At 51.4% G+C, this 20,487-nt stretch overlaps 1 protein-coding gene across 1 annotated transcript in view; it reads right to left on the bottom strand.

Moving 5' to 3' along the window:
* The window catches only part of Aldh1l1 (aldehyde dehydrogenase 1 family member L1), a 52,059-nt gene that overhangs the window by 22,932 nt on the left and 8,640 nt on the right, over positions 1 to 20,487 (bottom strand). The window contains exons 5-13 of the mRNA XM_051154904.1: positions 19,760 to 19,861; positions 19,058 to 19,147; positions 18,072 to 18,209; positions 15,378 to 15,503; positions 12,334 to 12,425; positions 8,047 to 8,194; positions 7,138 to 7,257; positions 5,807 to 5,934; positions 490 to 640 (exon numbers count right to left, since the gene is read on the bottom strand). Coding sequence (XP_051010861.1) covers positions 490 to 640; positions 5,807 to 5,934; positions 7,138 to 7,257; positions 8,047 to 8,194; positions 12,334 to 12,425; positions 15,378 to 15,503; positions 18,072 to 18,209; positions 19,058 to 19,147; positions 19,760 to 19,861 — 1,095 coding nt within the window. The remainder of the gene's footprint in view (positions 1 to 489; positions 641 to 5,806; positions 5,935 to 7,137; positions 7,258 to 8,046; positions 8,195 to 12,333; positions 12,426 to 15,377; positions 15,504 to 18,071; positions 18,210 to 19,057; positions 19,148 to 19,759; positions 19,862 to 20,487) is intronic.

The raw sequence follows: 20,487 nt of genomic DNA, 5'->3' as shown, positions 1-20,487 counted from the left end.
AATCATCACATGTATTTGTCAGACTTGGGTTTTGAATGTCTCCCAAAGGCATGCCAATGTCTTATTATTCAGAGGGGCACTACTGGGAGGTAGAGGGATTCTAAAGAGTAAGGTGGTGGAGGTTAGGTCTTGGGGGTATCCTTCTTGTACCTTCTTGTCACTCTAGTACCATGATGTGTGCCCAAGAGCAATGGAGTCATTATACCTGGGCCAAAACACACCCATTCATTTTACAAGTTGACTCTCTAAGTAAATCTTACTACAGCAGGAAGCTGACTGGCATCCTTGTGACATCCTGGCACAAAACCGGCCAAGCCTGCTGGACTCCCACCTGCATTGTCTTGAGTCGCCACCTATCTTAAGCCACAGCTGTGGTAGCTCTTGGGCAGCACACCTGACAGGCAGGGCACCACCCTTCAAGTGTCCTCCCTAGGGACCTGCCTGCACACATGCAAGTGTGTACAGGGAGGTGGAAGCCCAACACCCCACCTGGATCTTGTCACACCAGCCAGCAAAGTAGCGGAAGGTCTGGATGGACATGCCCACGTGGGTCTTCAGGGCCAGCGTGTAGACGGCACCTGCGTCCAGGGCCTCGATGGTGGCTAGCTCCTCCTGGTGCTGTTCCATGAGATCTGCCAACCTGGTCAAGGGCAAGAGAGGCATAGGAGACTGGCTTAGGCTTGGCTCTGTCTTGCTTGCTATTTAAATGCCATTCCTCATAGAGTCTGCCCTCCACTACCAGGACTGTCACTCGGATGTGCTGGCGTCACTTTTCTCATCTGTCAGATGGGACAATAGGTTTACTTTCCTGGATGGGTGTGGGAATGACATCCTCTGTCCCCGCCTTTCCTCCTCCTTCCTGGAAGACCTATGGATTGACCACTTAACAATGTCCCCGTGAAGTTATTCTGAAGAGGGCTTGGCCTGCCTGTGGCTGATGGCAGAGAGGCCACTACTCTGGGCTACCCTTCCTGTTTTTGGATAGCTCCAAAAGAGTGAAAGTATATCCAACTCAGTGGGCAGCTCAGCCCAGGAACCATGTTCCTAAGGCTGAGGTCAGTGGAGGCTCAGAGGTGGCCCCAGTCCTGTAAGTGGGAGAGACGTGTGGGGAAGGTGCGAGTCTGCTCTCACCAGCATCTGGCCGCCTTGCTCTGCTTCTGATGGCCACTTCAAGCATCCTAGAGTTATAATGGTGTCCCCCTCACTGACAGGAGGGTCTGTTGCTAAGGGAGCAGGCCTCAGTCTTACAGAGGCACTTGCATCCAAGTTTGAATGTAACGACTGAAAGGTCAATTTCCCACCCTGCTCTTCTCTGCACACAGTCCCTGGCTGCTTGTGACCAAGCCACTGACATCCTCCAGGGCACCCCCATCCTCAACCTCTTAGGATTCAGCCACAATCTATTCATGGCTGGGTTGCCCTGAGGTCTCGTACCAACTTCCCATCCCTTCTGCGGGCCTTGCCTGTTACTCAAATGACTCAGGCCTCCGACCTCCGGACCTTTGCCAGGGGTGCGCTACAGCTCCTTGTCCAGAAGGATTGTCCTGCCAGCCCCAGGGCCTGCTGGTCTGGGTTGAGCACAACAGTCAAGGGCACACACACACACACACAGCTGGGACCCTTGGAGATGGTCACAGATGGTCATTCTACCCAGTGAGAGTACCCTCTTAGGGCTTGCACTGTCACAGTGAGCTAGCAAGGGTTAGTATAACAGTGGCCACCAGATGGCAGCAGATCATCTAACGGAGGATGCTTCCCCATTGTTTAATGGCCAAAGGCATCGGGAGTGTCACAGCTGAGACCATTGCCAGCTCTGGGAACCACGAAGCCAGCTAGCTGACTCTTTTCTAAAATCTATGGCTTCAGGGAGTCTGGACACCTCAGCAGGCAGTGCGTGGCTGACCTCCTCAACCTTGTCCATTTCCACTCCCCAGTCCTGTCCTACTCTGCTGGCCACACAGGGCCCACTCTGGTTCCTTGCTGCTATGCTACCAGGAAATATCTTGTTTCAGGAGATAAAAACACCATTTATACTGCAGGGCCATGTTTTCCCACCAGTCACCAGAAAAACCTTGGGAGGCCTGCATCAAACCTGAGCTCCGCAGTGTTCAGGGTCTTCCCAGGACACTGAGAAAGAAGCCAGGCAGATTCTACTGGCTTCCTCTGAGTCAGCTTGGCTCATCTGCCCGTTACCTCCTGCTTCTAGAAACATCACTCCCCTAACTCAAAATGTGAACTGAAGTTCTGGAGGGTGGAGTGGGGCTTGGGGATGGCCATGCCCAATGATCATGGAAGGTTAGAATGCTGTAGGTCCCAAGCCAAACTGTCACAATTTTGGCCCCCTCATTAGGCATTCACTGCCCGCCTAACATCCCATGACTCTCAGGTGAAACCTTCTAAAATGTCTGAATATTTATTTATTTATTTATTTGGCTTTTCCAGACAGGGTTTCTCTGTGTAGTCTTGGCTGTCCTGAAACTCACTCTGTAGACCAGGCTGGCCTTCAGCTCACAGAGATCCACCTGCCTCTGCCTCCTGAGTGCTGGGATTAAAGGTATGTGCCACCACTGCCAGGATAATTTATCTATTTTTATCTATATGTAATGGTATTTTGCCTGCATGTATGTCTATGTGAGAGTGGAGTTACAGACAGTTTGTGAGTGGACATGCAGGTGCTGAGATTTGAACCTGGGTCCTCTGGAAGAACAATCAGTGTTCTTAACTGCTGAGCCATCTTCCCAGTCCCTGAAATGTCTGAATTTGTCAGACTCCCATCAACCCCAAAGCTAGGGATGTCATCAGAGAGCACCTGAGACTTACAGCAGAGATTTCCCCACTTTGTTGCCCAGCCCTTCACCTGGTGCTTCTGCTCCTGTGGGTTTTTTTTTTTTTTAAGATTTATTTTTATTCTATGTGTATGTTTGCCTGTAGGTATGTATGTGCACCATGTGTGTGCAGTACCTTCAGAGGCCAGAAGAGGGCATCAGGCCCCCTGGAATTGGAGTTGCAGATAGTTGTGAGCTGCCATGGGAACTGAACTTGGGTCCTCTCCAAAGACAGCATGTGCACTTAATGGCGGAGCCACCTGTCTGGCACTTTTTCTGTATTTTAAAAAAGTCTTGATTTCTGGCTCTCTGTTGTGGTGTAGTTGTAAAGCCTTAGGAAGGGCTCAGTGCATAAAGGACTTGTTGTGCAAGTGTGAGCACCTGAGTTCATATCCACAGAATCCATATAAGGCAAGATCCCAGCATGCCTGTGATGAGAAGAGAGGCAGAAACAGGAAAGCTCCCAGAGCTTGAGAGCCAGCTAGCCTGGCACACACAACTATGAAATAACAAGAGACTCTGTCTCGAACAAGGTAGAAGACCTGCACTAACACTTGACGTTGCCCTCTGATCTCCCACCAACACATCACATACATGAACATGCACATACATACATACATACATAGATAAAACAGAAAAAAAACTAAACATTCATGGAACTGCTGGCATGTTGGAACACATTGTTATTTGGGGCAAGCTGGACCCATGTTCCCTAGACATGATCCCTCCTGTTAGCTCAAGTGTTCTCTCGCCCCTTTGGAAATGAGAGCTGTGTTTTGCACCAAGGGGGACTGCTATGTCCCCCAAACTGTGGCCCATGGCTCTAGGGGCACAGGATTTCATCCAAGCCCCTTTATAGCTGCACCCTTTGGTCACAAGCTCAAGCAACCAGAAATCAAAAACTTTTAGCTGGCACTATAGGGAGAGGCCCCGTCCTTTTACTAAAACACATTACTAAGAGGAAGATGTGGGCTAGCAAGATGGCTCAGTGGCTAAAAGCCCTGCTGTACAGGCCTGACAACTTGAGTTTGGTACCTGGAACCCATGGTAGGAAGAGAGAACCGGCTCTGGAAAGGTGTCCTCTAACCTCCACGTGCACGATGTGCCATATGTATGCACATACACACACACACCATACACACACACACACACCATACACACACACACACACCATACACACACGCACACCATACACACACACACACCATACACACACACACACCATACACACACACACACCATACACACACACACACCATACACACACACACACCATACACACACACACCATACACACACACACCATACATACACACACACACACACCATACACACACACACACACCATACACACACGCACACCATACACACACACACACCATACACACACACACCATACATACACACACACACACACCATACACACACACACCATACACACACACACCATACACACACACACACCATACACACAACACACCATACACCACACACACCATACAACACACACACCATACACACACACACCATACACACACACACCATAACACACACACACCCATACACCACACCATACACACACACCATACACACACACACACCATACACACACACACCGCACACACACACACACACCATACACACAACACACCAACACACACACACCATACACACACACACCATACATACACACACACACACCATACACACACACACACCACACACACACACACCATACACACACACACCATACATACACACACACCATACACACACACACACACCATACATACACACACACACACACACCATACACACACACACACACCATACACACACACACACACCATACACACACACACACCATACACACACATACACCATACACACGCACACACACCATACACACACACACACACCATACACACACACACACACCATACACCACACACCATACATACACACACACCACACACACCACACCATACACACAACACCACCATACACACACCACACACATACATACACACACACACACCATACACACACACACCATACACACACACACACCACACACACACACCCATACACACACACCATACATACACACACACACACCATACACACACACACACCATACACACACACACCACCACCGATCATACATACATCATGTACACACCTCACACCACACACACACCACACCACTCACACACACATACGCGCGCGCGCACACACACGCATACACACACATGCACATACACACGCCGCCACCACCACCACCACCACAGATGACACATACATCATACACACACCTCACACCACACACACACCACACCACTCACACACACACACACACGCACACGCACACACACAGGCACATACACCACACCATTCACACACACACACACACACACATCATACATACATCATACACACACCTCACACCACACACACACCACACCACGCACACATACCACACCATCATGTCACAATATCACATACACGCTCACCATACACACACACACACACACACACACACATACACAGACACCACACACTGCAATAGTAACATTTTTTTTTTTAATCTTGAAAGAAAGACATGGCACCAGTAGGTTCCAGACGCTAGTAGCCAGGCTGAGCAGTGAGAAGCAGACTGGACCAGCCACACCTCCCTGTGTTGTCCTCTGCTGAAAGAAGCCCCTAGTCCCTGCTGGCTCACATCTGAGCCTGTCTCTCAGTCATCCCAGCCTGTGGTCCCTCTGCAGCTTCTCACTGTCCCCAGCAACTTTCCTCTAGGGCCACAGCTAGCTGTGGACCCTCAGCTGCCTCTCCAAGCCTTCTGCAAGACATCTAAGCCTTAGGTTGCAGTGCCCAGGGCAGGCCCCCAAGTATAGGGTCTCCTCTGTAGGGGCCCCACCCTGGCCCTGCTGTACTCTTAGCTGAAGATGGTGAGGGCAGCAGGTGTCCTCAACTCTCACCTGTATAGCAGCCGGCCCCGGTCACGTGCGTTGATCTTTCCCCACAGTCCGTTCTCAAAGGCCTCCTTCGCTGCTGCCACTGCTTTGTCGACGTCACTCACCTGGGCCAGGGACACCTGGCAGATGACCTGTGTGGAAGGAACAAAGCCATGGTAGACTTCTCTGGCTCCTCATCTCATCCTGAGGCCACCCACGACAGGCACCGAGGGAAAGTGCCGCCACTGGTGGACTAGGAGGAATGAGACAGCAAAGGAGGGCGAGGCCTTAAGGGCCACACATCCCTCTCACGTTCCCATGGGGGCAACCAAAGGGGCTGATAGCCCATCTTCATCAGAGGGGCCCAGACAGCCCAGCACTGTTCAAAATGGAAGCCAAGATCCACCAGCTCAGGGAGCCAAGGCAGAAAGACTTCTACACACAGGACTCTGTCCCAGTCCCATTCCTGGCCTGATAGGTCCTGTGGGATGTGGCTGTAGCCAAGGGAACCAGAGGGGCTGGGCAGAAGAGTGAGGCCAGCATCTTCTTGTAGGCTACCACAGACAATCTTGCCCTTCCCACCCAAGGTCCCAGGATGTAGCAGGCAGCACTGTCCATATCACACTGTTGTCTTCGTGAAGGCAGCGCCCATTCTTCCTGCCCCTTGGAATTTACTTTGTCAACTTCCCCCCAGATGACCCATTTTAAGTTATTCTATTTCCTGTGGGGCTTAGTGGGTACCAGCAGATGGAAGGTCATCCCTGTGGCCAGGTCTTGTCTGGGAGACCCTGAGGTGTGTGATCTGTTGTGTCATGTAGCATATGCATTGGGTCATGATGTGAGAGATTCACAGTCAAGGGCTGGAGTGATGGCTCAAGCAGTTAAGAGCACTAGCTGCTCTCCCAGAGGTCCTAAGTTCAATTCCCAGCAATTACATGGTTGCTCACAACCATCTGTAATGGAACCTGATTCCCTCTTCTGGTGTGTATGAAAACAGAGCACTCACAGTCATAGAATAAATAAATAAATCTTTTTTAAAGGCAATGTTTGGCAAATACGGAGTTCTACTTCAGGAAGACTTGCTGACAGTGGCCTCCACACAGGAGGACTGGCTGCAGTGTGGAGGGGGAACAGTGGCTCTTAAGCATCCTCATCTCTAAAGCAGATTCTGGTTCTTCAATGCCTTCCCTCATCCCTCCCCTCAACACCCTGTTCTACTCCACTCTTATGGCCTAGATTGGACCCTTGCATATCTACAATAAAGACACACACATCCAAGCATAGGGCCCTGGCCAGTGTCCCTAGAAGGCAGGTTGGAGGCGGCTGGGAAAGACGGGGCTGCAGGGTGTGCTCACACTTCCATCCGTTGGGTTGATGGTATTGTAGGTCTTGGAGCCCTCAGCATCCACAAACTCGCCGCCGATGAAGAGCTGGTAGGGCATTTGGAGAGCCAGCTTGTTCACTGTCCTTTCCACCTGGCATGGAAGGCTCAGTTACAGGGAGACTCTCACACAAAGGCATCTGTGACAAGTACACGTGGGGTGTGTAACCACATGGGGTTCCAGAAACTGGCCTAGACAGTGGGGCTCCCGAGTGGTAAGGAGAGCCAAGGCACACAGACTCAGGCAGAGTGCCAGGACTGCCGGATCCCCAGGGGACACTGGGCTAGGTGGCAGGGACTCTTTGGTGGTAGCTTGCTGTGGATGGCAACTTCCTTTTATCCTCAACCACGTTGCCTGCCACCCCGACACTGACTTCTTCACCCTGAACCCAGGAGTCCTGGGAACACTACTCCATCCTGAAGTCTGTTCACTGGCTGTTTGTCCACTCTCCTGTGGGTGACCTCAAGTCCACTCTGGCTGCCTATGCTTTGCCAGCTTTTGTTCTAAACCACCAGGTAAATAAAGTATTCAGAAACCCACTCCTCTGCAGACAGCAGGCTGCCTGGCTACCCTTTAAGGAAATGGGCAAGAACTTCTCAGAAATGGACTTACAGTCACTGTGGCCCCTCCCCTTGCATAAGCTGAACACAGAGTCGACTGCCCTCCTCACTGGAACAGAAGCCTCCCCTCTCTAGGCCCTCTAGAGCTTTGAAACGTAGCAGTGTTTGACACACTGTGTGTATAGGTCAGCACTGTCCTCTGTGGAAAATGTAATCCAGGTGGGGGTGAGACAGGAGGGTGAGTGCCAGGCTTCCTGGCTTCCTGGTGCTCAGGTGCCCTGTGGTATCACAGAAGGTCTCCAGGCCCCGGGGTAGGACTCACGTAGTTAATGACGCACTCGCTCTCTTCGTCCTCCCCTCTCAGCTTTCTCACTAGGAGCTGGATGAAGTCCCTAAAGGTGGTGGCCATGTAAACGTCTTCATTTTCTAACTCCAGGCCATCGCACAGCTCCTTCACCTCCTCCACCAGCCTGAGGGGAAGGGAAGAACAACGGGGGGGGGGGTGATGGGGGGGGAAGGGGGCAGAGAGTCAGCAGACCCGTGGGGACCCCATGTGAGAGGCAGTGGTCTGAATAGTCACCTAGTGGTGCTCAGGAGCCTGGGACTGGGGTGTGAGTGGGGGGGGGGGCCCAGCCTGTGGATGCAGAAGGCCTTGGTTTCAAACTCTCACTCTGCTGGGTACTAAGTAGCAATGCTGAACAAAGGGCCGACTCATTTGAGCCTTCAATGTTGTCGTCCATAAGGCAGGGACAAGAATAGAACAGCCTCTCTCAGATTTCGTCGTGACTGTATAAAGACAACACCCCGAGTGACGGCGATAGCTAGCGGATTAATGATAACCCTCAAAGGACACAGATTGGGAGGAAGTATATCCAAATCAAATATATGATAAAGGACTTGGGCTTTGAATATTCAGAGAACTTTCCAAACCTAAACCTTAGAAAGCAAAGCCCAGTTAGAAATGGGCTTAATCCCAGAGAGGAGCAGCAGCCCAGGGCAGCTAAGAACTCAATGAGGTGCTCAACGCCATTAGGGGAATGTGAGCAGTAAGGAGCCAGAGCGACACACTTAGGACAATGTTTAAAAAGAACAGGCCTGGGCCAGGATGCAGCTGCAGTCGGGTGGGTGGGGTGGGCACTCTCTTTGCTTTAGGACTTGGGGTCCCTCCCCAGCATCATCGTTGCTGGCTGGGGTTTGTGTTGGTTTTTTGTCAACTTGACACAAGCTGCATTTGGTAGTGGTTTGAATGGGATGTCCCCCAGTAGTCTCCGGCATTTGAATACTTGGTCCCCAGAGGGGAGGGCTAGGAAGTGTGGCCTTGCTGGAGGAGGTGTGTCGCTGGGGGCAGGCTTTGTGGTTTCAAAAGACTCTAGCTGTCTCTGCTTCCTGTTTGTCATTGGTCCATTGTTACTGCCACCAGGCCTCTGTTCGGCCACCATGGACCATTATCCTCCTGGAACTGAAGGTCCCAGATAAACCTTCCTTCTATAAGTTGTCTTGGTTATGGTGTTTTATCACAGAAAACCAACAAATACATTAGTTATCTGGGGAGAGCAACCTCAACTGAGAAGATTCCTCCATCAGGCTGGCCTCTAGGCAAGTCTGTGTGGGTTTATTTTCTTGGTTAAAGATTGATGTGAGAGAACCCAGGCCACTGTGGGAAGTACCATGCCTGGGCGGGGGGTCCTGAGTAAAAGAAAGCAGGTTGAGCAAGTCATGGGGAGAAAGCCAGGAAGCAGCACTCCTTCACAGCCTCTGCTTCAGGTTCCTGCCTTCAGGTTCCTGTCATGAGTTCCTGCTTGGGCTTCCTTCAGTGATAGAATATGACCTGTAATCCGTATAAACTCTTTCCTACCCAAGCTGCGTTTGGTTATGGTGTTTGTCCCCCAACCAAGACAACAGGGGAACAAAGAATCAAGTCTACAAGACTTCAACTCCAAGGCCCCTTTAACAGCATGCGCACAAAATCCTCCATGGAACACAAGACTCCCAGATCTGTCAAGCACACAGACCCAATTAATCCCTTTAAATACACGTGGTAGGCATGTGGAACACACCAGGCAGTGCTGAAGCCCCACCTCTTCACTCATGCCCCGCCCCTCCATTGAGGCTCCACCCCTCCACTGGTTGATGGCCTCTCCTACCATAAGGGAATTCCTTACCCCTCAAAGCTGCCCAGGTCCTAGGACACACTTCATGTGGCAGAATATGGTGGGACATGATGTGTCCACAAAGACCCCATGAACACTTCACACTTCTCTTGGCCTACTGGAACCCTGTCACTAGCCCAGGGACAAATGAGGACTGCTGTCTGTGGGCATCCCTATCTATCTGTACATGAGCCCTGTGGCACTGGCCAAGCCTGTCCAAATCAGCTGAACCCAGTACAAACTTTTGACCCAGAGAACAGGGGCAAAGAAATGGTGTTAGTTCAGGCTACTGTTTGGGGGTGATATTACCCAGAAAATGGGTCTGGCATGTGGCTGACATCTCATGACTCATTCATCCCTCTGTCCCCAGTTCCTAGCCACGACTTCCTTCAGGAGCACTCCAGGCACCCTGCCTTTCCCCAGAGTGTAGGTGACAGAGACAGAGAAACCTCCAGGGCCAAGCTGCCATCTGTACCCATGCTCCTCCACTCACTAGCAATGCCTTCCCCATGGAAGTAAGTTGAAGAGCCCGGAGGGGGCTTCCTGGGGATGCCTATGCACACAGCACTAAACGACGCGCCCTTCTCCTTGGGCACAAGCCTTTCCCCACCTGGATTCTTCATCCCCTCTTGAACATTATTCAAAGATAAGCAGCTCCTACCCAGCACATGACAGACAGCTCTGTGTCTGCCGCTTCAGGCTGTACCTGCTTTTCCCAAAAGCATCTGCATTTCCCAGGGGAGCAGCCTTGGCCCTTGTCTCCCAAATGTGGAAATGAAGGCACATGACCAGCCTTGGCCCCAGAAGTAATCACATGACCAGCCTTGGCCAATCCCTCCCTGGCTTGTAATGGTCCTTACTGGGGGTGTATGGCTGCAAAAAAGCCAATAAATTGGCATCTGAAATGTGTTGAAACCATAAAGAAAGCAAAAGCCCATTTCACTAGGATTGTAGCAAGATATGGAGTCAGAGTACAGCAACCGTGCAGCCATATTGTTACCATGAAGACAAGTCCTGCCTGAAAATGGATCGGTCTCCAGGTAAGAGATAATGCCAGCATGATGTAGTGTGAGCCTTTGTGGTCACCAGCTATGCCTCAGGACAGCTGACTGTGGGCTTGGTTGCTGTTTCCTAGTTTTGTTTTGTTTGTTTGTTTAAGACAGGGTTTCTCTGTGTAACCTTGTTTTAAAAGATTATTTTTTATGTCTATGTGTATCTGTCTGTCTGCCTGTCTGTCTGTGCACCATGTGTGTGCCTGGTGACGTCAGAAGAGGGCATTGGATCCCCTGAAACTGGAGTTAAGGAGACTTGTGAGCCACCGTGTGGGTCCTGGGAACTGAGCCCGGGTCCTCTGCAAGAGCAGTAAGTGGTCTTAACTACTGGGCTATTCCTCTGGGCCCCTTGTTTTGCCTTTGTAAGTCAATTTGGATCAAGTTACCCTTTTGGGGCTCATGCATCACAGGCCATCTTGAACTTGTTATGTTGTTAAGACTAGCATTGAGGGGCTGGAGAGATGGCTCAGAGGTTAAGAGCACTGGCTGTTCTTCCAAAGGTCCTGAGTTCAAATTCCATCAACCACATGGTGGCTCACAACCATGCATACTGAGATCTGATACCTTCTTCTGGCATGCAGGCGTACATGAAGGCAAAACACTGTATACATAATAAATAAATAAAACACACACACACACACACACACACACACACACACACAGTACTAGCTAATCCTAGTAACCACAGCATGGCTACCCCCTCCCCCAGCCTCAAGTTACACTTCCTTGAAAGGTAAAGCAATGTGTCCTGCTTCCTTGTTTTTGTTATAGCTAGAACTTGCCACTGTTGAATGACAAGCAAGGCCACTGCACCAAAGTCAAAGGACAGGCAAAGGAGTCTAACTGGTAGATTCTCTGCTGGTCACTAATGAAGGGTAAGTGCCACTCATGGTATGTATACTGCACCCTAGTGTTCAGTACAGCAATTGCACCTCCCCTCCCTAACTCCCACACCATTGAACACACAAATACACAGGTGGCCTGTCAGCCCTGGAAATATGGTCACATCCTCCTTTTGAGGGAAAGAAGAGTCAGTTCCCTGTCCCCACCCTTGGCTTTGGATGTCTGAGAATCATCTAGAGAGCAGCTGCGACACAGTCAGCCTCCCAGGTCACCGCATACGCCTCTCTGGCTAGTACTAATGCTTTTGGGACTATGAGCCACTATAGGTCCCAAATCTGCAGTAGCCAACATCAGCCAAGGGTTAGCAGTGACAGCTGGGCACCAGAAGCCCTCCTGAGATGAGAGGCCAGCTTGGAACAAACATTTGGGCCCAGCGTCTACAGCAGTTCAGATCTGCCCGTACGGTCCTTTCTGATCTCCCCATGATACACAAATACAACCAACAGTGGCCTCAGTGGGCCCACAGTGGATACCCAGAAAGGACCTCCTTGCCCCTGGGCTCACCTCACAACATCTACCGATGCAGCTCCCGACTTGAAGAAATCTGTAGAGTCTTCTACCTCTGGCACATTGGGTAGGATTCGCATCCAAGAGCTCTGAAAGACAAAGGCCAGGAGTTGTTGGGTGAAGCAGGCTGCTGTTCTCACTGCTGGCTGGGGGCTCCAACTCTGTGGTTTTCAAGGCACTGTCCCTACCCAAGGGCCCAGAGTGGGCCACAGCTCTGGCTACCATGACACTAGGCGGCTGGCATGCTGCCACATGTTTAGTCTCCCTGTACAGTGCAGGTGGTGGAAAGTGGCTGGGTACCAGAAGGCTCGTGCTTGGCCTTGTTGTGGCTGTCAGGGTCCTAGTGTCCCCAGCACAGCACAGACATGGTAGCGTGGATGCTTATGGTGGCGAAGGCCAGACACAGTCTGGCCTCATGGATCTGAATTTTGTCCACTCTGAGATACTGGCTGGCTAGCACACCTCTGACCTGGGCCCTCTGATGTATAGCAGAACCCCCTGCTGGCCTAGTGGGTGAGTGAGGAGAGGCCAGGGCCAGCAGCCAGGAGCCAGCACTCCCACTTACAGGAGGCCAACCAGTGGTCATGGTAGGATGGTGATTCCTAACAGACGCCAGACTGCACTATCCAATCACCATCCGCTGAGATGACTTCCACCCCATCGCACAGGCCTCCACAGCAGCCATTGTGAGCAGGCATCTTTGGCTCAGAGCCTATTGGTTCAGCTGGCCTGGTAACCTCAGGCAGGCTCAAAGGCAGGACCATAGCCACTGCAGCTCCAGAAATATTCTGGAAATTTCTTTGTTCTGACTCATGTTTTGGAGGGGAGGGGTTAAAGTCAGCAAATGCAGAGCTGCTTCCTCCCTTCTCTTCTCCCTGCTCTCTTCCCTCTCAGACATTTAAAGTGCCCAGCATTCCTAGAGAAGATGCTGGCTCTCTGCCACCCTGGACCACATGGACCTCATGTCTGTCTCTTGTAGTGTCTTGCTCTTCATTGCTGTAACATCATCTGTGATTTACCTCCATTCAGCTCCCTCTTTTGTGCCTGGGTCATGGCAGTAGTGACCTCCTCAAATGAGGCTGTCCCTGGACCTGTGGTGTCCCTGCACCTGTAGTATCCCTGCACCTGTGGAGTCCCTGCACCTGTGGTGTCCCTGCACCTGTGGTGTCCCTGCACCTGTGGTGTCCCTGCATGTGTGGAGTCCCTGCACCTGTGGTGTCTCTGCACCTGTGATGTCCCTGCACCTGTGGAGTCCCTGCACCTGTGGTGTCCCTGCACCTGTGGAGTCCCTGCACCTGTGGAGTCCCTGCACCTGTGGAGTCCCTGCACCTGTGGTGTTCCTGCACCTGTGGAGTCTCTGTACCTGAGGTGTCCCTACATTTATGGTCCTGTACCCGAAGGTTTATCCAGACCTTTTCTCTGTACCCGGCTCTCATCTTCACTTCATCCAATGCTAACCCCAGTTCGGAGGCCTTGTCTCATGGCCCCTGTTCTGAGCAGACTGTTTTCTGAAGCTGTCTTTCCGTCTGCATCACTGGGAGCTCTACACGTACAGCGATGTCACCTGCCACTCCCACCCACTGCCTGGCAATCAGGAGGAGCTCAGCAAGTATCCCCAAATCCTTAGCTTGTGGGGTCTTCTTCACATGGTGTGACGGTGGTACTTGTTAAGTTGGGGACACACATGGATTCCTCATGTGCTGTTAAGCCCATGTGGAATGTTGCTTTCAGAGCTTTTTTTCAGGCTACCCATATGGTAGGATTCTCTCTGGATGCCTAGAGTGAGGTGAGCTGCAGCCCCAAGGTCACACCCACACTCTCCACTGCGCATGCTGCTGCTGAGCACTGTGTGCTCAGAGCTGATTCAACTTACAAGGCTTGCCTCTCAGGCAGGGCTACCTGGCTAGAGCCATCCCAGGCAGAGCAGCAGCTGTCCTTGAGATCCTGACTGGATAGATGACTAAACTGAAACCCTTCAGTGTCATCTGCTCAACAAGGCTCAGCACTGCTCATGGCTCTGGGGACAGGGAGACAAAGGGGGAGCGGCCGGGAACAGATCCTGAGAAATGGCTGCTGACCCAGCGTCAGGCTAGACAACCAGAGAAGGAAGCTGCTGGTAGACCATGTAGGGACTGGGATGGAGGGGAACCAGGTAGGAAGCTTGTGCTTGTCACTGCCTGGGTGTTACCACAGGAGCACCTTCTCTGGGCCAGTTCCAGGCCACTCACTCATCACAGGCGATAGGGTTAAGCCCTGCCTCCTTTACCCATCCCAAAGCCAATAGTTTCATTTGTTAACTGTTGGGATTGAGTCCCTAGAAAAGCCAGATTCATCTGACTTAAATCCCAGGGGCCCAGGGACAATGGAAGAAGGGCCCTGGGACATTAGCAAGTGCCAACACAGGACAGAGGCAATCATGGCAAGATATTTGATTCCATTGTGATCCTTGAGATTGTGACCTGTAAAAACATGTCTTTGCTTTGTGATTGAGCCCTAATATTCACCTTTAATCCAAGAGCTATCTGTACACGGACTTTAATCTAGTCAAGAGGTGGAGAAAGAAACCAGCTGACAGGGATTAAAGAGTAGGAGGGACTTTGAGTTGAGGGGTATTTAAGACAGTGTGTAGAAGCAGAAAGGGCTTTTAGTTTTAGCTCTTGATCTCTTCAGCTCCTTGGCCTCTAGCTTTTTGGGCCTTGAGCTAGCAAGCCTTTGTTTGGCCTTGGGTTTTTTGGCCTTTTCCTCTAGAGTTGTCAGCTGAGCTAGTGAGCCTTTTGAGCCTTTCCCATTGGGACGAGAGATGAGTAGGAAGGTCAGCTGGGTGCTTGCTCTACCTCTCTGAGCTAGCAGGTTTTCACTCCAGCATCTGGCTCCTGAGTCTTTATTGGTAACATAAAACGGTGGGACTTTCTTTTAAAACAATAGGCAATGTTGTCTCTAAGACCAGTGCATAGTCCCAATTCCAGGGAATGTGAACTCACAAAACACACATGTAGTATACACCCTGCCCGACTAGACAGAGCATGGAAGGTGACTCTTACCCGCACAGCCTCTGCAGTGGCCAGCTCCGCCTCTGTCAGCTCCAGGGCACTGCTCGCGGACCCCCTGAAGAACTGTGAGGCTGGCATCATCTTGCCATCCTCCAGCTGGATGTTCTTCACCAGTAGCTGCAAAATGGATAACTTCAGTAGGACCGGGGCAGGATGGGGAGCTAAGGCGGGCGTTCACACCTTCCCTCCAACCCTCACAGCCAAGAGGGAGCAGGGAGCCACAGGAGTGCACACAGTGAGACACACTGTCCTGGGGACATGGAAGAAGCCACACAGCCTGTGTCCATCCTTTATCCTAATTGTCCATCACCTGCTACACTGTGCTTATTGCTTGCTTTCTAGGCTCTGTGTGTGTACATGCATGTGTGTGTGGGTGCACATGTATGTGTGCTTGCGTATGTGTGTGTGCATGTGTGCATATGCCCGTGCATGTGTATGTATGACACAGGGCCTTCCCTGTGCCAGGCATAGGCCAAGTGCTTTCTTTTGTTGGGTAATGGTGCTATTTCTACTAAAAGGACAGCCTTTTATCAGAAAACAAAATGCTTACAGAATTACTTTGAGAGTCAGCTGAGTAAACAGTGGATCATGGGATCACTTCCAGAAGCTCATGGAAACTTCTAGAGGACAAATGTTTGTCTGGAACGTAGGTGGAGAGAGGAAAGGATACAAAGAGAGTCTGGTAGGTCTAGCCTGCATCCTTGTGTACAGTATTGCAGGCAAAGCCTTAGCCTGCATCCTGTGTACAGTATTGCAGGCAGAGCCTTAGCCTGCATCCTTGCGGACAGCATTCCAGGCAGAGCCTTAGCCTGCATCCTGTGTACAGTATTGCAGGCAGAGCCTTAGCCTGCATCCTCATGGACAGCATTCCAGGCAGAGCCTGGCTCCAGCCCTGTGGAGCTTGTGCAGAGTGTGCAATGCCAGCTGAGTCACCCTTCTCAATGGAGACATGCCAGCCCATGCAAAATTATTTATCTTGTCCTCCCTGCCCAACCTTTTAGCATTTATTAAACAATTAACAGGGTTCAAACACCCCTACAATACATTACAGAATCTGGCAAATATCAGGTAGATATAAGAATATTCTGAAGCCAGGCGGTAGTGGCGCACGGCTTTAATCTCAGCACTCGGGAGGCAGAGGCAGGCGGATCACTGTGAGTTTGAGGCCAGCCTGGTCTACAAAGTGAGTCCAGGACAGCCAAGGCTACAAAGAGAAACCATGTCTTGGGAAAAAAAAAAAAAGAAGAATATTCTAGAGCCACAACCAGGGCTGGACGCAGAGTCTATAGAGCCAATTCAGTTGCCTTTGAAGATGTTCTAGAACTTTCAGCAAGCAGAAGGTCAGCTAGACCCAGTGACAAGCCTGAGACACGCTTCCTGAAGGCATCTGTGCCTTGCTGTTTGTGTGGTTGCAGTGGCAGAGGCAGCCAGGGCACTTGGGAACCTGCTTCTCCCGACCGCTAACACCAGCCTCCAGCTGTTGCAAGGAGCTGGCCACTGGCAGCATACTGCACACTTCCCTCATGCTGAGCCTGATGGGAAAGCACCTGTGGCTAGAGAGGCCAAGGGCTCCACCCTCCCCCAAGGATGAGAACATCAGATGCTGGCTGATGTGCACAGGCGCAGAGCAGAGGCAAAGTCAGTGCATTTGCAGAAACGCCTGGGTCAGACAAGCCCAGTCCCCGACCTCATGACTTTGCTGAGCCTGTCCCTCTGGCATCACAACTTTTTGGGATTTTTCCTACGGCGCTCCTGAATATCATTTGTGGGAGAATTCTTCTCTCAGATGCTATTTCTAGGGACCTCTATAACAGACAGATAGCATCGATCTGCACATATCCATTATGCACATCTAAACGCCCATCCACAGTTAAATGGCAGTTGTCAACCAGCCTTGTTCTCTCTGGAGGCATAATACACAGTGAACACTGAGAGAGAGCCGTGTGGCTCAGCACAACTCTCCACACTCCACCCTATGCACACTCACACAGCCAAGTGTTGGAGGCTCTGCCTTTCCCTAGCTCAGTATCTTCTATGAGAAAATCCCCAGATTTGAGTTTCAGGGCCACAAAGTAGTCTCGGCTCCAGAATTTAGGGTCTGAAGCCCAGCTCTGCCATTGACTGACTAGTTTGAGTGACCTTGGGAAGACTTTTTAAGTCTTTGTATTGCAGCCTGCTCCTCTGAAATATGCAAACAATATCTATAATTATCTCCTAGGGTTGTCTGAAGGATGAAATGTAATGCCTATTCATTGTTTTAAAATAGTAGTTGGTACCTAAGTACACTCCATTCAATTCAGCTGCTATTCTGGTATGCAAAATCCAATAATATCTACCCAAGCCTAGCACTGCCTGTACCAAGTCATGTGCCATGCCCATTCAGAGAGAGGGACACTGAGGCCTAGGGGTTCATGGACCTGGCCTTGATAACATATATGAAGCCCAAGGCCAGGGCTACTAGAAAGGATTTCTGTCACACAGGGTGTTCAGCCTGTCAGACAAGGCACAGGCCCACCTGACAGCCTGTGCTCAGGTGGGGGGCCTACACCCTTGACTCTTGGTTTTTTCTGTTTCGTTGAGGGCTGCCTGAGGTCTTCCTGAAGGGCCAAGTCCTAGAACAGCAATGTGGGTGACCTTGAACCTATGACGCAGGCAACGGCTCATAGCGGTGTGTTGTCACCTTACCATCCTATTGTCATTCCCGAAGAGGATGAGTCCTGCTTTGGTGACCATGCCTGGGCGATGGGCTCCTGGGATGGCTAAAGCTTCTCCCTGGGCCACCAGGCCTGAAGTGTTGAGTGTCGAGTTGAAAAATGTCAGCTTCTACGGAGGGAGAGAAGCCAAGTGACAACGGGTAAGATGAGGCCCTGCAATCTGCGGCCCAGCTGGTGCTCCACAGGCCTGAGAAAACCAAGGGTACAAAGGGTGTGACCCTAGAGTGTGCAAGGCTGAGTGGGCCTGAGAGAAGCCCTCAGGGGGAGAAAGAGCGACCTCGAGGGGCTGTGATCTACACACAAAGCTGAGGAGTACCTAGACCCAATCTTTGAGGCCACAGATGAGACCCAGGAGATCTGAGGGCCCAGATATTAAGCCTCCTGCATCTTTGAGACGTTTGTACTGACTCAGAACCTTAGACCTTAGGGGCACAGACCCCCAGAAAAGTCTGCTCTAAGTACGCCACAGAGCCACTAACCCTTGCTGGCCACTGCTGCAGAAGAACCGGTCAAAGCAAAGGGTCACGTGTCAATGCAGGAAGTGAAGTGAGCTGAGGGTTAGGGGACTAGACCGAGGACTGTATGGACATCAGGTGGACCTTGAGGGGTGCACAAAACCTTCATTTCCCTATCATAAGTCCACTGCTTCCCCTGAGCCAAAGTCAGAGCCGGGCCTGTGGCCTTTGAGAGCATAGAGGTGAGGCTCAAGGTAACCAAATCCAGCAAGGTTACAGGATTGCATCAGGTGCCTGGGGCCACCAATGGGCAGCAGACGTCTTATTTTAGCTCTGAATGGTACAGGATCTCCTAGTCCCAGAGGAGGGGGCATTTGGGAGGGGGTAGAGCCAGGGCTAGAGAATTTATCAAGCATTTTAAAGCTGGCGGGGCGGTTTTCCAGCTGGCAGGCTGGAGGCATACAGCACCTCCTGCCGAACGCCAACCTTGTGGGGACAATACCTGGCCACAAGCTTCTGTCCAAGCACCTGGCACCTTGTCATTCCCACGGATCCAGTTGTGGATGGCCTCTGCTGGCTGGTCCCAGTTGATCTGTGGGGACCAAGATGTTAAGTGCTCAGCTAGTCTCTCCTAGTCCTGCAGGTATGACCTGGGCTTCCTCCTGGCCATGGGTCTGAGTGCAGAGGAGGGGTTGTCCTGGTTGGCTGCTCTGACTCCAGGTCTCTCTACCTGAACAGCCTGTAGAATGGCTTTGAGAAAAGGGTACTCCGCAGTCATCAAGGTAGCTGAGGCCCCACAGAGTCCCTTGGAAGAGTGCCCAGGCCCATCCTGTAGAGTCCCAGCACCGTGTCTTCATGCACACAGGGCTCATGCAGACCTCCTTACAGAGATAACCAGCCCCAAGCAGAGGCAGCCATGGAACCACTACCCACTGTTGCTGCAGGGAGCCTCACGGACAACATCCTGGAGATACATGCGCATAGACCCAGTTATGCTCCACTCCTGGAGTGATGCTCCTTCTACTTAAAGAGAAATGGGAAGAACATGACACCTGAAGGGACTTTGTTCCTTCCATGTTTTGAGCCTCTGCAGCAACCCCACTGTCTGTTGCTCTATAACGGTCAGTTGAGCCTTGCTTCCCTGAGCCACATCTGCACTTCAGCCACTCACAGGCGATGCTGGGTAGCTGGGATTGGTACCCACCTTGGCCGTCTCCTTCTTCTGAATGCCCTCATAGGTGGCTCCTTCCTCAGGCTGGGGGAGGCGGGGTGCTCTGCCTTCCGCAATCAGCCGCACAGCCTGCACCTGCAGAGAGACTCTACAGTCAGTTTCCCCAGCATCAGGGCACCTGCTCACACCCAGCTCACACCTTCCACTGCAGGCACCCGAGAAACCCTCCAGCAGGGACACAACGTGTGGGTGACAGGGTTTGGGGGCTGGAATGACAGACAGACCGCCAGCAGCACGTCATGGCCTTAGATTATATAGACTTTCTAGATCTCTAGGTGAGGAAACTGCCAAGCCCCGTCAGAGATAACAGACACACGAGCCTGTGGGTTGCTGTCTGGAATCTGCTTAAAGGAGTATAGACCCTGAGCCCTCGGGTGGGCTTAGGCACCTGTAATAAAGCAACTTATCTGGGATCTGAAACAAGGCGTGACAAAGGGCCTGCAAGCCACCCTGAGGGAGGGGACCCAGAAGAGCTGTTGTTGACAAGAAATAGAGTGGGGCTGGAGAGGTGGCTCGGCAGTTAAGAGCACTGGTTGTTCTTGTGAGAAGACCTGGGATCAATTCTCAGCACTCACATGGCAGTGTACAACCTCCTGTAACTCCACTTTCAGGGGGTCTTATGCCTCCTTCTGACATCCATGGTGCACATACATACATGCAGGCCGACACTCACACACATAAAATTAATTAATTAAAGAAAA

Source organism: Acomys russatus, chromosome 13, assembly GCF_903995435.1.
Source record: "Acomys russatus chromosome 13, mAcoRus1.1, whole genome shotgun sequence".
Taxonomy (NCBI): Eukaryota; Metazoa; Chordata; class Mammalia; order Rodentia; family Muridae; genus Acomys; species Acomys russatus.
The sequence above is the reverse complement of the archived record's forward strand: the minus strand, read 5'-3'. Positions and strand labels throughout refer to the sequence as shown.